The 20847-nt window shown below is 38.7% G+C and overlaps 1 protein-coding gene across 1 annotated transcript in view; it reads right to left on the reverse strand.

The window, feature by feature from the left end:
- Positions 1 to 2647: 2647 nt before the first annotated feature.
- The window catches only part of TTBK2 (tau tubulin kinase 2), a 105786-nt gene continuing 87586 nt past the window's right edge, over positions 2648 to 20847 (reverse strand). The window contains exons 11-14 of the mRNA XM_060168879.1: positions 20074 to 20285; positions 17704 to 18292; positions 7239 to 8512; positions 2648 to 4903 (exon numbers count right to left, since the gene is read on the reverse strand). Coding sequence (XP_060024862.1) covers positions 4441 to 4903; positions 7239 to 8512; positions 17704 to 18292; positions 20074 to 20285 — 2538 coding nt within the window. The 3' untranslated portion in view covers positions 2648 to 4440. The remainder of the gene's footprint in view (positions 4904 to 7238; positions 8513 to 17703; positions 18293 to 20073; positions 20286 to 20847) is intronic.

The raw sequence follows: 20847 nt of genomic DNA on the forward strand, positions 1-20847 counted from the left end.
ATAATACTTTTTATATTAGAACACAGATAAATAACTATTCTGCAAATAAACTGTCTACAGAACCAAACTCCAAACTATACAGTTGTCACAAACCGTTCTATCTCCTCAGTGATACAGGTGCTGAAATATCTCTCCCTTTAGGCAAAGTCCCAACACATCTGTGGTAAATACGTATAAACAGAAATGGGCAGATTTTAAAACAATGAACGCAAATAACTTAATTCCAAAACACATGAACATGACAGAAGAAATGGTTCCCTAACATATGCCACGTTTTGATAGATATCAAGGAATGAAAAGTTTTAAAATGTGAAAAATTTGATTTTCAAGACTAAATCTAGACTTATCTACAAATAAATGTATTTTCAAATAGCCAGAGTAAGATGCATTTTTTGCCCTAAGACACTAAATTCTGAATTCTGGATCCTGTTTCTCCTATCACCAATTCCTAATGTTAGATTAAGAATGTAGTTCCTAGAACAAAGAATCCTCTGCTCTTCAGGGAACAAGCATAATGATTTTAATTCAAAGCTACTGGATATAGAAAAACTAGTTATCGTTTTAACTGTCTGTGTCTGGGTTTATAAAACATGCACCAACACTTTTCCTTGTCAATTGAATATAACCATACAAACATTCACATGAAAATCTGCGGCCTGGAAGGAATCTCTGATGATTACAGAAGAACTTCAAATTCCTATAGTGGCTAAGAGCGAAACAGATACTGCACCCTAGTCCGCTGGATTAGTGAGCAGCTGAGATTTGTTAAGTATTTAAAGCAATCAATATAGAGTAGATAAAGACAACAGTGGGTCTCAATTACCATTTTGCCACTAATTTAGGACTTGATTAACTTGTTAACTCAGGAAAACCCCCCAAAAACAAAAAAGCATTCACTCCACAACATGCAACTTGAAAAACAGTAACTATGCCACTGTCAGCAAGGCTAGCTTGCACACCAAGTTGAGAATAAGAGTGCCTACTTAAGACTTAACATTCGAAAATGTTTATAATCTGTGCTTTAAAGTTAAATTTGATATGACCCAATTTTCATTCTTTGTTCACTACACATTAAAGTTAAATGCCTTTAAGCTGTGCAAAAGACTGCTATGTGGAATTTTAACATTTCAAACAATCTACACCCTGGAGATTTGGCAGCATTATTTAGGAATAATGCTACCTAAAGGGACTGAACTGTTGCCAATTCCATCTTCCGCTCCACCCAAGTAACTCCAAAGACTAGACAAGGGAGGGTAAGGGCAAGTGTGACTAGGTAACTAGCCATTTTGTTGTGAAAGGAGAAACTAGGAGGCACCTGGTTTTCAAAAGATAATTTTAACTTCTGCCCCATACTACTCTTAATATAGTTTGGCTTGACTTTAATTGACGGCCATGTCCCTCACCTTAGGTAGAATAACCAAACTGGTTTAAAATCAGTTGGATGATCTATGTTTGTCACTGAAATCTGAAATATGCCATCACTAAAAAAGTTAAAAATAAATAAAAAAGAACTAACAACAATAAAACCCAACTCATTTTCTGTATCAGACTCTAAAATAAAACAAAAACAAAAATCCTTGTGCCAAAAGTGCTTTGCTCAGGGCTGCCAACATCTCTTTTTAGCCCAAGACACCTAAAAATCTAAAAAAACAAACTGCTTTTAAAAACCGTAGAGTAAATCTCTATACAAGATAGTCCTCTTAAGTGTATCTATTAATACATGAGATATAATTAATCTGTCTTCTTTTGAAAGTATCAGAGCAGAAATATCTTTGGTTAACTCTTTTCTCTACATGAAAAATAAAATATTCTTACACAACAAGGCTGTTTCTCTCTGGATCTTGAGTTTGTCAGTGCCATTTAGAAAAGGGGGGCAACACAGTGGAAAAGCTGGGAGAAAAATGGAAGGAACCAAAAAAGAGAGGAAACATTCAGTTGCCATGTTGCCATCACTGTCAGTTTTGACTTCTAGCAGAGAAATGCCAATAAGAAATAAAATAGCACACATACTACAGTTTGCAGCCTCATCAGCTTTTCAAGTAGTTACCATGAGCACATTTCTGATTAGAGGGCTCAGGATTTAAAGCTGGCTACTTTTAGCACAATTTAGCTAATAAAACTCTTAATTGTAGATTACTTCCCACCGCCCACCTCCCCAAGTGAGGTGAAAAGAGGAAAGCAGAATGGTAATTTGTAAGAGATTTTTTTTTTAAATCAATTTATGTCAGACCCATGATTATCATCCCAGTTTATCCACTCTAACCATAAGGACAGAATTATGTAATTAACATGACAAATCTTTGAACCAGTATTACAAGCGAGTCCTAGTAATTTTTTCCCCTATTAAAATCTTTTAAAAATGAAAATTAAATAACCTATCTTGGCTTGTTAAAGACTGCCAACCTTTGCATTATTCACAAGGAAGGCAAAAAGAATGTTGTGTCACATGCCAAGAACGTATTTTCAGAAAATGAAGATAGACAAGGCCCAAGTGTACACGAGGCACACAATAAAAAGTAATTTTACCATCTGTGATCTTGAAATTACAAATGGAGAATGAGAAAGAATGAGTTTATATAAGCATATGTTTCTCTATATATTTATAAATATTTATATAATTTACCATGAAGACATGCAAGTAGTGTTATAGCAACTATTATACAATATAATACAGAAGGATTGGTCTTCCAATATTACAGTCGCTTTAGTTAAACAGCAAATATGTCTTATCTATTGCATTCCTCTGTAGTCTTGAAACCGGAGAGAAATTAAGATTCCACACTATGCTATATTTCTTATGGGAGACCGTATATGCCTCAATAGTGTTTTGAGTTTTTGTTTTTTGTTTTTTTTTTCAAAAAGCTCAACACAGATAAAGAGAACAAGATAAGTTCAGTGCAGCTTCAGGGCAGCTTTGATGCAGCATTAGAATATGTTCACTTGGTGAGGAAATATCTTTTTTTCTGTTTTCCAATTCAACCGTATTAGGTTTGGCAGCAAACACAAGGTCAAAGACAAAGCACAGATGTTTGCTAGAAGGCAAATTTCAACAGCAAGCAGACCAATTTACGTGACCTTAATAAGGTCTTTACAACACAAAAACTGTGAGTATAAAAGAACTCATTTAAAAAATCTAGTATAATTTAACTTTCACTGATTCCTCTTAGCAGAAGAGTGAGATCAGAACAAATATGATCCTCCTTACAGCTTTATAAATTAAGATTACATGGAAATCAGGTCAAGAAGCCCAAATAGTCAAACTAAAGCACAGGTGAAACAGGTAATAAAATCTTAAAAGATAAATATTGAGCCTAAATTTATTTTCTCAGATACTCATTCCTTATTGGCTAAATGTATAAAATACAAAGTTTGAGAATTTTAAGCCTCAACATACCTAATTTCTTCCTATTTTTCTTTCTAAAGCTCTAAAAGCATAAAGTCACATTCCACAGCAATGTACTTCCCTGGTATTGTCTTGGAGGTTGATAGTAGAAATAGTTGGTACCTAGAAGATTTAAGGAAGCAAGGTCTACTCTGGTCAGTTTTCCTTCCACAAGGAGGAAACTAACAGGGGAAAGAGGGTTCTTCTATCTTGAAGGGTATTACTCCATACTCCGTCCCTCTCCCTAAAGCACTGAAGCCTGCAAAGTAGTTTTATTTAGACTTTTCCTTCCTTTACCTAAGTTTCATCAGTTATTTTTCACAATAAAAATATACTGAGTTAAGTAACTGTTGCTCCAAAGAGAAATATTAGGGGATTTAGAAAAGTAATTGGATTTGAAATTCTCAGCACGTGCTGCCAAAAGCACGTTAGAATGTATTGTCAAAATAAGAGAGACTGGATCAGGTGACAAACACTAACTTTAAAAAATGTGAAATCCAGGGAGGGTACTAGGAATGAGGCAAAGTAAAGGTGTGAACTCTCAATACACCAGATAAACACACAAGCCAAATGTATACGAGCACTGGCTCCCCAGCAACACACTTCTTACATATTCTAATATCGGAGCAATTCTGACTCTCCGAGGTTGGGAAGTTTGGAAAGCAAATATTAAAGTAAGAAGTTTCACTTTTGCTATATAATCTTTTAGTAGAGCCTTAAAAAAAAGTAGGCTAAACCCCTTAAAATTCCAATCCACCCCCTACCATCAACATTTTTGTTTTGAAGGCAGATAAGAAATGAGAGTTCATTTAGCCAGTTTCACCCCCTTGGATTTTGCTGGCTTGCCCCTTCCTACGCAAAGACATTGATTCCTGATCTGCTTGCTGCCTATCTTAGGTAATTTCTTATCATACATCTTCTTATAAATATTTTATCATGTTACTTTCTTTTGCAAGACAAGATCAACACTGATTTTTTTAAATAGACAGTACAGGGACACACATGTATCAGATTTAGGAGGAAGATCTCACACCTTTCACAGAGATGCAGCCCAGCTCCTATCTGCTGAGTTTACTGGCTGACTTACTCTTCCCTGGGGGGGCTTTAGCGCTGGCCGAGTGGTGGTGGAGGCTGCTGGATCCTTTCAGGCCATTCTTACTGGGTTTGCAGTGCTCCTGTTGGCAGGACCTCCTGGACGAGGAAGATCCTGAGTGGCTGGGAGGTGACTTGCTTCTCCCCAGATGCGGGGATGAACTCCTCTGGTCATGATGGGGCCGTCCAGCCCTAGATGGTGAGGAACTGGATGTGCGAGGCAAGGAAGAGCTTCGAGGAGAGGCACTGGGACTCCTGCGAGGGACAGCTGGACTCTTGGGTGGTGTTTTTGGGTTGTGAGGGGATCCTGGACTCTTGCACTGAGTAGTGCTCCGGGGTTTCTGAGATCCATTTTGAAGAATTTGGGCCAGGCGGGAGAAAAGGTCTGAGTCGGAACTGCTACTCCCTAGGACTTTATATCTGCGGAGCCTGAAAGAAGACAGAGAATAATTACTTTCATTTTAATTCACTTTAAGTGTGCCTAGAAAGTCACAATGTCCCAAATCATAATATGTATGATGTGAGTCAAAATCAGGAAACAGAGGATGCGGAGTTACTCTTTCATATACCAGTTGTATAACCCTGGACAAATTATTTAACCTCTTCCAGCTTTGAAGGGGAATATTATCTATCTCACAGGGTTACTGAGCAGTCAAGTGCAGTAAAGTACTTAATTGGATGTCTGTCATCCAGAAGCACTTACATGTTGTTAAGCCCCTTCCTCCTATAGCATGTTTGCTCTTCCCATTTTAGAATTAACTTAATGAAATGTCTCTAGCATGTTAGCACATGAGGGAGAGTAAACAATTTTGTTTAAGGCTTTTACGACAGGAATTCTATATATACTTAGGCAAACATTAAACTCCACAATGTAAGTCTTCAACAGTACTCACCAACAGCAGGAACTACAGATAAAAATATATTTCAACCTCATTTAACAATTTCCAAAAGAAAAGAGTAGTCACTGGTTTCTCTGGGCCTCAGTTTCTGCCCCTGACGATACCCTGAGATTCAGGAGAGCCGAATGCCTCTCTTACTGGCAACCAAGCCATCTAGAAAGCATTCATATAAATAGCAATGTCTCCTCTGCCCTACATATCTTTCTGTCTTGGCCTAAAATCCATTCAGTTTAAGAATTTAAACCTCAAACTGCTGACATGCCACTCCTTACAGAGGAAATGGGAGAAGAACTTCCCAGTTGTACTGGCACCTGCAGGATGCAGGGGACATATACAGCCACCATCACCATCATGGATCAGCAACAATTTACTGATTTTTTCTCTGAATTTTCTCTCTTCTTCCTTCCCCACCATCTACTTATACTGACAAATGACGTAAAACTCATTTTGGTTAAGCCTAACTTCATGGATCTTATTGTAAAAATTGAAGAATGGAATAAGATAATTCCTCTGTGCCAGGACCTATGTGGGAAAGTTGAGCTCCCACTGAATTCCCAGATGAGTTTCAGGCTGGTCAGCTCTGTAATATCTGGCACAATGCCACACATCTGGCTTTGTTATCAAGTTGCCAAGTTCTACTTTGAGGGGACATGTAAAGTTGTAAATAGTAAATAGTAATTAAGATTTGTTTGTTGCAGTCCAAAGCAGCTCAAGCCACAGATATACTATCTCTATTAAGCACAGATGCCAAGCAAAAGGGGGGACGGGTGAATATTGTCTATGGAATCATCTTTTTAAAATGTCTCAGCTAAATGACTGCTGTTTACTCATCACCATTTTTCCCGTTGAAGTCTAGTTCCATGGTCATTTCAAATCCAGTGTTTAGTTACCTTTGAACCTGAAAGAAACCCTAGGGCAAGTCAAAACTAAACTTAACTTTAGGTAAGGGTAGCAAGTTCTGCTGGGTAATGATGCAGATAGAACCTCACTTTAATATACTTCAGAAATCCTTATAACAGGTGGAGGCCTATTATCTAGAACAAGCTATAATTTTCAGGTAAATTTATTTTGATGTCCACTTTGTTTTTGTTAAAAGACTATCCTTTCGCTTCTTCTCCAAGGGTTTAGACCATTCTACTCTGAAAAGTGAGTAATGGCTCCAAGGAAAGCACTCTTAATTGGTTCATTACTTCCCAATATTTTCCTCTCTTCAAAATATAATCACTCCATGGTCAACTACACATAAGAATATTTCAATAAACAAGCATACCACACAGTAAATATTAAGGCAATATCTTTATTATGTATGGTCCTGTATATCATCAGATGTAGGGAAACTCCCTAAAGGATTTGTTTGTTTGTCTAATTCATTATAATCAGATAAATTGAACTGTTACTAGGGTCCATTCATCATATTACAGACACAGTATCTTTCCCCAGAATTTGACGTCATAATGACATCTGTTATAACGGGATTCTGACTGGACAAAACTAGAAAATTACCGAGTATCTAGTTAAAATGGACTGGGAAAGAGACATAACCTTTGTTGCATGCTAAAAAGCACTAAACAAAGCTCTAGACATATTCTACCTGATTTCCTCTTCCCAAAACCATGAGGCAAATGTTTTACCCATATTATAGATAAGGAAATTGAGGTTCACACTGCTAGAAAGTGCGAGAGCTAAGAATTAACCTGGATCAAACTGACCCTTTCAACTACACTATGCTATAAGGCTTGGGAAAGGCAGGGAAGGAAGTAGATGATCAGAAGCAGGCAACAAAAAATTGAAACCAATGACATAATCAAGCAGACACAGAAATAATGCTACACACTTAACATAGGGAGAAGAGCACACAGCATTACCTGGCTTCTACTCCAGGCCTCATGGGTGGCTTTCCTGGTGGTGGCCGAGGCAAGAACTGAGATGAAGTTGAGCTGTTGATTTGATCTGTGTTGATCCATGAAACTGGCCTTGGAATTTTGCTCTTTCTGGACTGGGAGATGATGGGTGTCAGAAAGCTGTCTTCGGCTGACCTGCTCAGGTGTGAGTCTACAGCCAGTCTTGAAAAGGGAGTGAAGACTTCCTCCTCAGAAAAAGGAGCAGGAATAGTGGATAATCTCTCCTCTAGCAATTTATCAGAGGCACTTGAGAGGTCCCCAAGGAAAGACTTGAGTTGCCTTTTTTCCACCAGAAGCTTGACTAGATCTGGCTGATAAGCTTTCTTTTGGAGGAGCTTCTCTTTTGCAGAGACTGGACAGGATGATTCAAAAGTTGAATCTATCTCTTGTGCTAAAACAGGGATTCGGCTGTGTCTAGTTACAAAGGATGACCTAACCACATCCTTCCGAGATGGAGGACAATGTTCACTCTCTGAAACAGAATGAAATAGTTCTCCATTTCTAGGGGCAATTTTCTCTCTCTTACCCTCTTGGTGCAAAAAAGTAGAGAGGTCTCCTTGATGACTCAGCAAGTCTTCACTCTTGATGTCATCCTCCTTAGATATCTTACCTTTTTGCATTGCTGCCACCTGGCCTATCTGTCCTTCAACATGTTGGTCAATAACTCGTGGAGATATCGCTGAAGTGCCAACTGCCAAAAGCTTCACTGTCTCGTGAGTTTTGTCTTGATTTGGCACCACACTAAAAGTCTGTGTCTTTGTCACATCAAGAGGTTCAGTAGTAGCTGAGTGATCCCTTTCCACCGTCACCAAGTCTCCTGGGAGAGGGGAGATCTCAATATAAGGCTGCCCTTTACTCAACTTCTCATCTTCATTATCTGACCCCACAAGCATGCTTTTCTCTTCCGTTTCCCTAGGGAGACCCTCAAATTCTCTCACAGCCAGTCTGTTATGGTCAGGAAGGTCTTTTGGTCCCAGGTCTTGGGAGCTGTCACACTCTCTAATGCTGGGTAACATGTCATGACCAATATGATCTATCTGAAGCCCAAAGTCTGTTCTGTTTCCTCCACTAGGAGGTTCGCGCTCTGTCACAACCAAGCCAGAGAAGCTCTCCCTTGGAGAGTAAAGTTCCACAGTGGGCTCCATGGGATGAAGGTCTTTCTTTTCTGGCAGCTGACCATAATGAAAGCTACCTGAAGTCGACTGTGTAGATGCCACAGAACGTCTAGGAATTGTAATCTGGAGAGAGAAGAGAAAAAAAGTTAAATGCAATAATGTGGAATTATAAAATGAAGATGTATGAGTTGAGAGTTAACACCTCAAATTCTAATTTATAAGAGGAACGCAGATCCCAGCCAGCTTTGCCCAACTCATACTTAAAATGAACAATTCTGAATAAAAATGCATGATACTCAAGCTCCCCTACTCAGAAACTGTACAGAACAGTCCCCCTCTAGGTTCATCCCTGCCTTTTCTTTAGCTTGCTCTGTACTCTGGAAGACTGATTTCTACTGACTGCACTATCCAGGCTCCCTTGCCTTCTGATTTCTGGTTGTGTTTGCCCAATGGGCAGCACCAACAGAGAATCAGGGAGTTGGAGGCGAAAAAGATCTGGGTATTACTTCTCTCTGCTTCCTCCCGAGGGACTGCAGCTTTGGCGGTACATTCTACCACTCCTGGCCACAGCTTCTGTCACATGGCCCCCTCTCCTATAGATATGACTCTTACCAGGTTCTGCTAACTGCCCCTCTTCCTTCTCTTTCAGGACTCAGAATAGGAATAGCTCCCTCTATTTCTGTTCCTGTTGGCTCTCTTAAACCCTACCCACACGTCTGTAAAAAGTTCCCTTCATTAGATTTTCTCCAAGTCCCTGTGAGTGTGCCAGTTATTTCCTGCCAGAATCCAGATACAGAATCTTAGGGAAAAATTATCGGTAAATTATTCTAAGTTGAAAAACTCCAAATTTACACGCATTTGTTGTTTCCCATAAATTCTGTAAATCAATGTTATTAATATTTTCCTATAAGCAAACACAAAGATGTTTACTAATGTTTTATATCTTCTTTAATTTTTTAAGGTCCAGCCTATTATAAATGAAATTCTACCATCCTTTCACAGAGGTCACTTCAATTCTATGTGAATAAGATTCAATGTTTAATAAGAATGTCCTTTCTTTAAGACACCTACAGGACTTCCCTGGTGGCACAGTGGTTAAGAATCTGCCTGCCAATGCAGGGGACACGGGTTCGATCCCTGGTCCGGGTAGATCCCACATGCCACGGAGCAACTAAGACCAATGTGCCACAACTACTGAGCCCGCACACCACAACTACTGAAGCCTGCATGCTCTAGGGCCCATGCTCTGCAACAAGAGAAGCCACTGAAATGAGAAGCCCGCACACCACAACGAAGAGTAGCTGCCACTCGCCGCAACTAGAGAAAGCCTGTGCGCAGCAACGAAGACCCAACGCAGTGAAAAACAAATAAAATTAAATTAAAAAAATACATTAAAGACACCTACATCTTCTCATTTGTTAAGTGATATGTAAGGAGGCAGAAAATGTCAACCACATAAACTGGTAAGGAAAAAAGCCTTTTTGAGAAATTAAATAACTCAAAAATCATTTAATGAAGCCCATTATGCTCTAATAAAACTATGGAAATTGGTCTGAATTCGAAGCCAAATGAATTTGGAGCTGTCATGGGAGATTTCACTTAGACCCCATCTCTAGTCCAATGACACCAAGAAACCCATTTGGTTCTAGAGTCAGATAAGTTGTTTAGATCTGTTTCTCTGTGTGTCAGGAGAACAATTAGGTTTAAGAACACGCAAAGCTTACCCTAAGCCCAGCCCAGGGAGAAAACACCTAACTAATGTCCTGGAATAGCTCCTGAATGGAATCAGTGTACTGAGAGGCTCTGTTAATCCAAGACAGGCTAGGTTCAGACATGAATTCTCACAATAAGCCCAGACCTACAATGACCTTGGGGAAAAGGCAGTAAGTTCTACTGGTGCTGTCACCCTTCAGGAAGTCACCTCATACCTGTACCTCTCTTTCATTATACTAAATATAGGCAGATGGCAATTTTCTAGTATTTGTAAAAATGATATTGAAACTTAAAATTTATAGTTATTTACTCTTCAAAATTTACTTTTTAAGACCTGAGAGTGATGGTGATAAGAAAAGCAGTTATGAAATTATATTAAATACCAAATAACTAGGGAGATGACTATATTTACATTCAAAAGAAACCAACAGTCATTTCATTATTATACGTAATTCCAAGTACATCAGCCAAAATGAAATCAGCATTATTTACAAAAATAACACTCCACTGGTCTTCTGAGATTGGAGCTAGAGAATCAATGCACTTCTGAGCCTACCTAACTCAACTGGATTCAGGATATAAATGTCTGTGTATGTATGGTATGAAAAAAGAGATGATAATCTTGTATATAGAAAAGATATACGAACCACTGGAGAGAAGAATTAATTTTCTTGAAAAGATTCTGAGCAATTATGAGAAACTGCATAAATTACTGTAATATCTATATAGCACTTTAATTTATAAAATATTCCTAAAATCATTTTTACTGATTCCATTTCATACCTACCCGGTATTTTAATTGAGTACTTTTATTAACACAAATTTCACAAATGAAGAAAAACACAGTCAAAAAAAGTTAGGGACAGGATTCTAGGATTTTGAGAGTCCCTCACAGCAAAGCCTACTTACTGACATGTACTACACACTCTCAAATGAAGTCTGGGAAACTGAGTCTGCAAAAAAAAAATTAAAAAAAAAAAAACATTATCTATCAAGGTGAACAAAACCAAAGATCAATAGCTGCATACAGAGAAAAGAAAGCTAATTCTAAGTATAGCTAAAAACAGCTTCCTTAACATTAGACTAGAAAGACACAAAAGCAATTCCCATACTTGGGACACTCTATAGACTGAATTAATGATCTGCCAGTAAGCCATATACATCCTTTATATGTTTAATTTCTCTAATTCACAAACATTTCATCAAGGCATGAATTCAATCATTTCCTTTCTTCTGTTCTCTAATTGTATCAGGTACACCTTTCTATAGAATTAGAAAATCACCTCAATGTTTTCCATTTCTTTCAAATTTTCTTACTTTTTTTCTAGTACTGAATTTGACTAACATCACTCATTACTTTTTAGTTCAGATAAAGCAGCCTCATTATTTTATAGTTACCCCATGTTCAGGACTGGCCACACAGGCAAGAGACAATAAACTGCAAACCAACTATTCACATTTTAACTTACAAATTATCCTTTCACTTTCCTCTCATTCAAAGATAGTAATGCTATTAAGATAATAAAAACCCTGGTAAATTCAACATTCATACCAAATAGTCTCTCTTCCAAATGAAAGGAATATGGTATATGAAATATCTATATTTCATTTTGTTTTTCTGGCAAACAATTTAGAAGAGATATAGGTAGTAGAATAATTTATTGGTTCCTACTATAGCCAAGAGTAACTGAGTTATTCTTGGCCTAATTCCAGGCCTATTAAAAAAAATTAAATTTTAACCATTCAAATTTCTTTGGGCTATTTAAATTCCACTGCAGACTTTTGTTCAAAGCATCTTTATATAATACTTTATACAAGTGTCGAAAACTATGAATGAAACTAAGCTACTATTATTGAACCATGTTTTTATGTACCAAATTTTTATTTCTATAAAGACAGTACACAGTTGCAGCAACATGTGCATATTAAGAGGCCATACATCCTAAAAGAATGTCTCACTCTTTACCCCTGTCGCTTACCCTGACCGCATTTATGTTGGTTACTTTTACCGAAGATATTGTTATTTTGTGGTTTGGCTTATGTGGATAGATATGAGGGCTGATGTGGTGGTAAGGAATGGAGAGGGCAGAAGTCTTTGTTTACAGAGGTGGGTAAAACTGAAAACCTGAAGCCTCAAGACCTAAGTAAATGAGAAGTAAAAGTTGTTTTTTCCCTTCCCCTGTTATCCCACTCCTCAGAGACAGTCACTCATTATTAATAGTTGAATGTATATTTAAGGGAATCTGAAGTTATAAAAATTTTGTAGAGGTACTAGGAATCATAAATAAGTCACAACTCACACCCAAAGAATAGAAGTCCCAGAAAAGACAGATTGAAATAATATTTCTTGGCTGGTCTGTAATTATATATCACATACATGGCTACAGGATTTAATAGTCACTTTTCAAGCCCCTTCATACAATCTTGGAATTGGGGATAAATCTAATCCAACTATCCCCAACTTCCACAACCTATAGATTTCTATCACAGCATCTACAGCACTTAAATAGTGAGGAGAGTCACTGGGCTTTGATGCCTAGCACAGTACCTGACATACAGTAGACGCTCAATAAATGTTGAACATATGAGTAAATCAACCATTGGACACTTGGGTTCCTTCTATGAAGCCTCTCCCAAGTGACAGTCCAGTCTTTTATTTGAACACTTCACAAATGAGCTTTTTTTTTTTACTTCCCAAGTCGGTCCATCCAGTCTCTCATCCTTTCTGACCGTTCATGGATTGAATTATACCATCATATGTAATTCCAGAGATGTAATCTCATAGAAACAAAACTTTTCTATAATTATAATGACCCAACTTTCCAGATCAAAAATAGAAATCCATGGGGCTTCCTGGTGGCACAGTGGTTGAGAGTCTGCCTGCTGATGCAGGGGACATGGGTTCGTGCCCCGGTCCGGGAAGATCCCACATGCCGCGGAGCGGCTGGGCCTGTGAGCCATGGCCGCTGAGCCTGCGCTTCCGGAGCCTGTGCTCCTCAATGGGAGAGGCCACAACAGTGAGAGGCCCGCGTACCGAAAAAAAAAAAAAACAGAAATCCATGGTCAGACAGAGGACATTTAGCCACTCCCTAGTCAATGTACATGCATTCAACTCTCCTACAAAATCCATTTCAAGAAGTTAACCACGGTGGCAATCAATCCAAAAAGTCCTTACCTTTCCATACTATTAAAACACTCATCTGTTAATTACATGGATCATTCATTTTTCAGTAGAGACTCTGAGTGACTCCATGAGCTTTCATATAGTCACTCCAGGTGTACAAGGGCTCCAAATATTCAGTGGAACACTGGAAAAGTCACACGTAGCTACTATTTCAGGTAAGCTGCACTACTGAAATGCCTCAAGTCTTCATTGAGATTTTCATGATTCACAGTTCAAGCCCTCATATTTGCTTGAACTAATGCCAAAGCTTCCTCACTGGCTGCTGCCCCAGCCATTCTCCCTCCATGGCTCCCAAAGAGTACATTACTCCCCACCCTCAACCCTGGCAGTTTCTTGTCCTCCATCCCATATACCTCAGCATGGCAGGTCAAGGCCCTTTATCACCTCACTTGTGCAGCTCATTTTCAGCCTCCTTCCTTCACCCTAACATTTTGGATTACTTATTTAAATACTCCGAATTTTGGTGTTTCAAGCCTCTCTGCCTTCATACATGCTGTGTTTGTTGCTTGACACCCCTGCATCTCCTTCCAGCAAACTTATTCATCCTTCAAAGTCCTCTTATTTTTGAAAGTAATATATCTTCACCATGGTAAATAAAATTAGAAAATAAGAGTTGAGAAAATTAAAACACCCAACATTGCACTCCCCTGTCCTAGGCAGATTTATCTGTATTCTCATTTGTGTACACAGCTCAACCACAAAAATCACTTCATGTGGCTTAAGGTAAATGTTTAGACATAGGCCTTCAATGTCAACCTAACAGGTTGGTGCCAACTGTTTATCCCTGAGGTACAGCAGAAAGCCTGGAACTTAGCAGACACCTCACGGAACTGAAGGGCTGAAAGAACAGAATTAAGGCAGTGCAATCAACTGCTGATCTGACTCTCATAGTACTGGTATTAGTAATTCCTGTAAATACAGCCAGAAGCATCCTCTTAATAGATGCTGACAGATTACAAAAAAAGTACATGTGACTCTCTTTTTGTCCTGCTCTTTCTCTGTGCATTACTTTACACCCCCCACTCCTGCTTTTCTTCTTCTCAATGTCTGAAAAACAAGTCAATGAGGAAAGTCTTTCAGTATGTTGACAATCCCCTGGTATGAGGAAGGCTGCTCTGTGTGACCAATAGAATATGGCAGAAATGATGATACGCCCCTTCTGAGATCAGGTTATAAAAGACAGTGTGGCTTCTACCTTGGTGGAGGGTGTTCTCTCCACCACCACCCCCGCCCCCTTCTCTGTCTTTCTCTCCTCACTCTCTGAAAAAGCCAGCTGCCATGTCAAGTATGGAGAGCCTACGTGGTGAGGAACTGAAGCCTCTGGCCAACATCCAGTGAAGAACTGAGGCCTGCCAACAACCATGTGAGTGGGCTTGGAAGAGGTTCTTCCCATCCAGTCCAACCCTATGATGATTTCCCTGGCCTACAGCTTGGTAGCAACCTCATGAGAAACCCTGAGCCAGAACGATCAGACTAACCCACTCCTGCATTCCCAACCCTTAGAAAAAGTGTGAAATAATAACTGTTGTTTAAAGCTGTTAAGTTTGGGGTAATTTGTTACACAGCAAAAGGTAACATATAGGTGGTATTATTATTCTCCAGTCACATTTATAGTGTTTCTAAAGGTGATACTAAAATGAAGCACTGCCTTTCTAAAGGACTGTCTAGAACCAAGAGATCATGTGGTACAATCTGCCACAATATCTGTAAGGAATAACCCGTCCAACCTTCTCCCTACCAACAGTGATTACTCAACACCACACAAAACTGGTCACATTCTTTCCTACAGTTACTGTCATTCTGGACCAATCGTTAGACCTGTTTCAGAAGCAGTTCAAGTTACTTTAGTTTCCTTCTCTATCCTTGTTCGTTTATGCCAGCTTAATTTTGCCTCTTCATTTGCTAATCAAAACATAATTTAATATCTCCCCTATAAGCCAAAGTTTAGTCTTATTTTGCTCCCTATAAATCTATGTTGTTCAGCCTCTTTTTAGAAATGATTAGTAGTGGGCTAACTTCATAACTGTTTACCCCATGGGAAAAAAAATCTAATTTCCAAAAATAACCCCAATTTCTTTTGAATCTAGCAAATTTATCCATCTTTCAAAATATATCATCTAAAAAATTTATACATGCTATTTGATAACCAGTGGTTTCATGTATATGGATAAGGAAAGCCCTAAACAAGGTTCACAAATCTATGCTAAGAAATAAAGAGAATTAATGCTGAAGTTCTCATCAGTTGATTTAATATGCCAACTATACCTGTAATACAGATAAACTTTTGCTTTGCCTATTTTTATAGTTCTTACATATTTTAAGATACCAGGACAATTTCTTTCATATCATCATAAAGAGGAAACAAGCCTGAATGCAAAAGATATAAACTAACAAACTGTTTCTCATCAGAATATATATGTCCTAATTTAAAATATTCAGATAGAATGGTAATATGTTTTATCATACTGTCTAAGCTAGAGCACGTGATCAGAGCTGCAAGAGACCTAAAGAGACTATTTGGTGGTACTCCCTACTTAATGTGTCTGTAGTTAAGTTAGGGAAGTAACGACATCTGCTTGCAAAAGTAAACTCTGAATGTAGGCCTCAAGAAGAGGCCTACAAAAGAGATATATTTTTATCCCAAGCTCCCCAAAATGAAGGAGATGGTAAGTTCAATACCTTAGACACAAGTGTACAAGTGATGAGGCTGCTATTTAAGAGACCTTCAGTTAAGAAAAAGATTTTTTATTTAATGATACCTGAAAATAAGGTCAAACTTATAATATCAAATATAATATACAAGTCTTTCAAAAATTTGATAGAGAAAATGTTGCAGATAGTGTAAGAGAACCATGAGAACAATTTTTGTGGACAGGACAGTATTGATGGGAGAGAGTAAAAAATACCAGGAGAAATGGAGCCGAGGGTTTAGAACCCTTTATGCAGGGAAGCGCACCAGAATGCTGTTGGAAAAATGCATGAGCCAACAGTGAGTATACAGCATACTAGAGTCAAAGAAAAGAAGAAACTGAATATGGGAAGGTGGAAAGAGGGAATGAATGGAAAGAGGAAGGTGAGGTGGAAAAAGAAATGCAGACAAGGGAGGGAGGCATTAGGATCTGCCTCTAGCCCACAGGGGACCTCTGTACAATTTGGAAAAGGATGCCCCTCAAAGAGGAAACAGCCCTACACAAAGACGCACAGTTTGGCTAGCAAAGTTTGGGTTAGATTTCAACCCCAACTTGTTCCCTTGGCTAGGTCTCTTTATGCAGTGAATGACTTGTATAAGTACACAAAACAGTCCTAGGAAAGAAGGAAAGACCAACTAACTATGATGAAGAAAGAGGCAAGCATTTATTTCTCTATTTCGAAGTGCAGGTAAATTCCTACAGAGCTGTACACAAAATCAAATTTTGTTACCTTTTCTTACTGTTTTACACCTGCTTGTGCAATTCTGTTCTAACTGAAAACATTTCAGCTCGTGGAACAATGCTGTTACTGGTGAGCTGGAAAAGACGGCCGCTAGCTGATGATGGCATTTAGGGAAACCTGGTACTCCCACGCATGTAAGGACAGATGGACCTGCTCGCGCCTGAGATGTTGCCTTCATATCTGGCTTTTGTGAGACTCACACAGTCACAGAGGGCACCAATGCTTACTGATAAGAACAGGGTAACAGGTGTCTCCAGCTAAATGCCCAAACTGAGAATAAAGAGTTTCCTCAAAATGTTCCTTTGCAGAAGGCCTGTATCACAATTGCCTTCAGCTGCTTGTTAAAATGCAGATTCCTGGGCTCTCACTCTCCCAAACCTACTGAAGCAGAAGTTCTGGAAGTGAGGCTGGGGCTCTATTTTATAAACAACAGACATTAAGCTTGGAAAACTACTATCAAAATAAAAATTAAATGCGAAAAAAATAGTTGGAAAACTACTGTTTAAAAGGAACATAAAATATGACAAATTTCTGGGTGAAGGTTATGAAGGAGAAAGGAAACAAAAAGAATGATACTAGCAATGGTGTACAGTATAAAGTACAAACCATGAATGGTTAAATACATGCCATCCTCACTATATTTATAATGTAGAGTTCAAAAATCTCTAGAATTACAAATTTTTAAAAATCATATTATATATACACACGCAGATAGACAGCTCTTGTGGTCTAATTATAAATGTTATTATGAAATTAGGTCATAATGACACTTCATGTAATAGGTTGCTATCCTGATAAAAAAATCTCACTTCTTGAGAAATTTCACATTGGAAGACGGACTACAGAACTTAGTCCAGACATCATTCCCTACACCCATGTGCCAAACTTAGGCCTCTGCAGAAGAATCTTAGTTGATCAACTATTAGTCCTTTCTTAATAGCACCTTGAGTGGATGACAGAAAAATGACAGGAGCAAATCACTTACTGCTGTAAGGGGTCCTTCTGCTTGTGCCTCCATTGGACTTGTGGGTGTCACTGCAATAAATTGACTAGCAGCTCCAGCCTGGAGTTCCAGCCTATCTGCATATTGTTCTGAAGCAGCAGTGGCAGGGCACTTCCCAGAAACTGCTAAGATCACACCTGAGGTTTCCTTCTTTAAATGATCATTTTCTGCCCAAGGACCCAATCGGAGCTTTTCATCTTGAGGCGATTCCTCTAGGACTTGAAGGACTTCGGGTTCCTCATCGGAAGGGCTTCCAGTTGTTTTATGGCCTAAAGCCTCATTTGTCCTAAAATCCCGAAGGTCCTGTTCCTTATCCACAATCACCCATTCTTTGGAGTCAACCTCCTGCTTGCAGGAGCTCAGGTTAACGGCTACAAATCCATTGCTGCCACCACCATCTGCCTGCTCAGGGGTGTTGGCAGAGGCAGGCTTGGAAGCATCTGGAAGATACTCTTCATCATAGTGCCAGATGTGGTCAGTACGGGACACAGCAGGAACACAAGGCTTATGAAGCAGAGCAGGGAGAACAGATTCCTTTCCTTCACTGGAATCTTTCTGCATTTTCTCCAAGCTTAAGAAAATGAACACAAGTTACTTAATTGTCCTAGGGAGAATACTTATTATATAGCCTATAAGTTCTATACAGAACTAATATTTACCCACAGATGAGAACAAAACAATATGGATAAAGCATAAGGAACATTTCACAGGTGGATAACGCTCTGCTCCACCTGTCGTAATCCTGTTTTGGAAGACGGAGCCCGTAGGAGGAAGATGTCTCTCCTGCTGCTGGGCAGGAAAGAAGCCTAACCAGGTTAACCAGGGTGACTTGTGTGATCCAGTTCACCTTTGCTTTGCCAATTCAATCACACTGCCCTCTGCTCTCTGCTCTGAGGGACTGAGGGACAACTTACCCAAGGGGCTTTTGCCTCAGCAGAGGCCCTACAAAAGGAAATGAGGAAGCTAATACATATCAGGCAAATACTTTCTGCATTTGTTTTGTCTTCAGAGAGGTATATAAATGTATATTCATTCAAGTAAACTCCTCCACAGACAGGGCTAAGCAATAGTGTGACTGGTGGTATTTGGCTGCACTGGCTTCTGAGAACTGCTCTCACCTGCAGGGAAGCAGTTTAAGCAATACACTTGTTCCTCTCCTTAAGTTTGTAATTAGGTGCTTCACTTCCTTCAACTGTTCCCTATTCATTCTAGGCTCTGGCTTGAGTTCATTTTCTTGGAGTACTTCTGTTCTCTGTCTTACCTCTCAGCTCTTCCCTCAGCATGGACTCTCTTTCTAGTTACATTCTTTTGTTAGACTAATTTTTTCCCAAACTAAGCTTTTATCCCTATCACACTTTTATTTTTATTCCCAATCTCATGCACAACTGAAAATGTTTAAACACTGCCCCAGTCCATCCTTTTGATCATATCAACGTGTAGACACAAGCTTACATCACATAGCTGTGAGACTGAATGAAGAATATGAAGAATACACAGCTATGAAGTACTGTTTAAAATGGAAGCTAGATTGGACAAGGCCAGAAGTGGCTGAATTATCTTCAGACACAGTAACTATTATGTTAGTTAAATACATGGTCCTTCTAACTTTGTATTTCTTTGCCAATAGTAGCCACTGGGGATGTACAATTGAAGGATGTGACTATTATTAAAGACACTCAGGTCTTAATATTACTAAAGCCTTCTATAATTCATAAATATATCCCAAGTTCTTTTTAAAGTTTCAGTCTTTTGTTATCAAAATTGGAGATAAGGGGCCTTAGAACTGTGAACTACAAACAGTCGTTACCTATGTATAGCTCTCTAAAGTTCCACCTTTCCTTCTTTCTAGGTAGAATGATAAATATTCATGTCTCTTTTTCCTACAGCATTTACTCATAGAAGGTCTTCATTAAATTGAATTCAGCTGCCTATCACTTGCACATAAATTACTTTTTCCTCTACTTCATGTACTCTTCCTTCTTCTTGCCTAATACCATATTTTTCATGCCCTCTCTTATAATGCATCTTCTCCATTCCAATAAAAGAGATCATCTTCCAAACAAAATCACTTCACAATGTTCATTTAATTCATACCTAGTCTTATGAAGTTTCCAGCTCCCACAGCCAAAGGCTATATGTTATAGAACTTGTAATAATATCAGAAGGCAAGTCACATTAAGAATGAGGATGTTAACTAAAAACATGGATAAAGATGATGACAGCTTAATCAAATCAGTGCTAGAAAAATGCAACAACTCCTTATCTGAAAAACTTTACATAATAGAAAGTAATGATATTAATAGTGTTTTAGTTGCTTTAAAAAAAAAAAGAAAAAGAAAAACTATTTTATACCAAGTCTCAAGAAACTTGTCAGTATCTGGCTTTGGCTCCAGCACCAAACGTTTTTCCAGCTCAAAGCTGTGGATGGAACGTAACTTTCGCACCAATGGAACATCTCTGTCTGGCTGAGTAATCTCTGAGCGGACACGAATTGGTGAACCGAGGCTTGGAGCATTCAGAATACCATTTGCTTGACCATGGCTGTTCTCCTCTTCAGTAGCAGCCTAGCAAAACATAAAAGGAAACCATGAAAAACATTCTAGTCACTATAAACGATAGGAATCATTGAAGTCTTTCAAAATAATATAAGCAAATGATTGGGATTTTGTTTCAGAAGATTAGGATATTTTGGCTAGTGTAATTCATTACATACTTGTCTATTAACCCTTTATTAAATAAGTTTTCTAAATTTATTCTCAGTTTCAGTATTTTTAGTGTTTTATATTTTGGTGCAAAGATAAACAGACTGAAAACGTTTAACAACCTTGGCTTTTTGTATTATGTCTAACTAAATGCTTGCAGGACCTTATTCCACTAAACCAAAATTAAACCTGGAGAGGACATTCTCTTTGAGACATAAGTGGTCTCACAAGAGGTAGGAGAGGTCGCCAAGCCTGAATACTCCCTGTCTCAGTTCCTCTCTAAAACCCAACCAAACAACAACAATAAGAAAACTAGAGCTAGAACAATAAGCAGCTGGGTAGAGCAGGAGGAGGCTGAGAATGAGGCAGCCCAGAGGGGTGGAGGTGCCTAAGGACAGAGGATACAGTAGCACGATTACCAGGG

This window comes from Lagenorhynchus albirostris, chromosome 1 (assembly GCF_949774975.1).
Source record: "Lagenorhynchus albirostris chromosome 1, mLagAlb1.1, whole genome shotgun sequence".
Lineage (NCBI taxonomy): Eukaryota > Metazoa > Chordata > Mammalia > Artiodactyla > Delphinidae > Lagenorhynchus > Lagenorhynchus albirostris.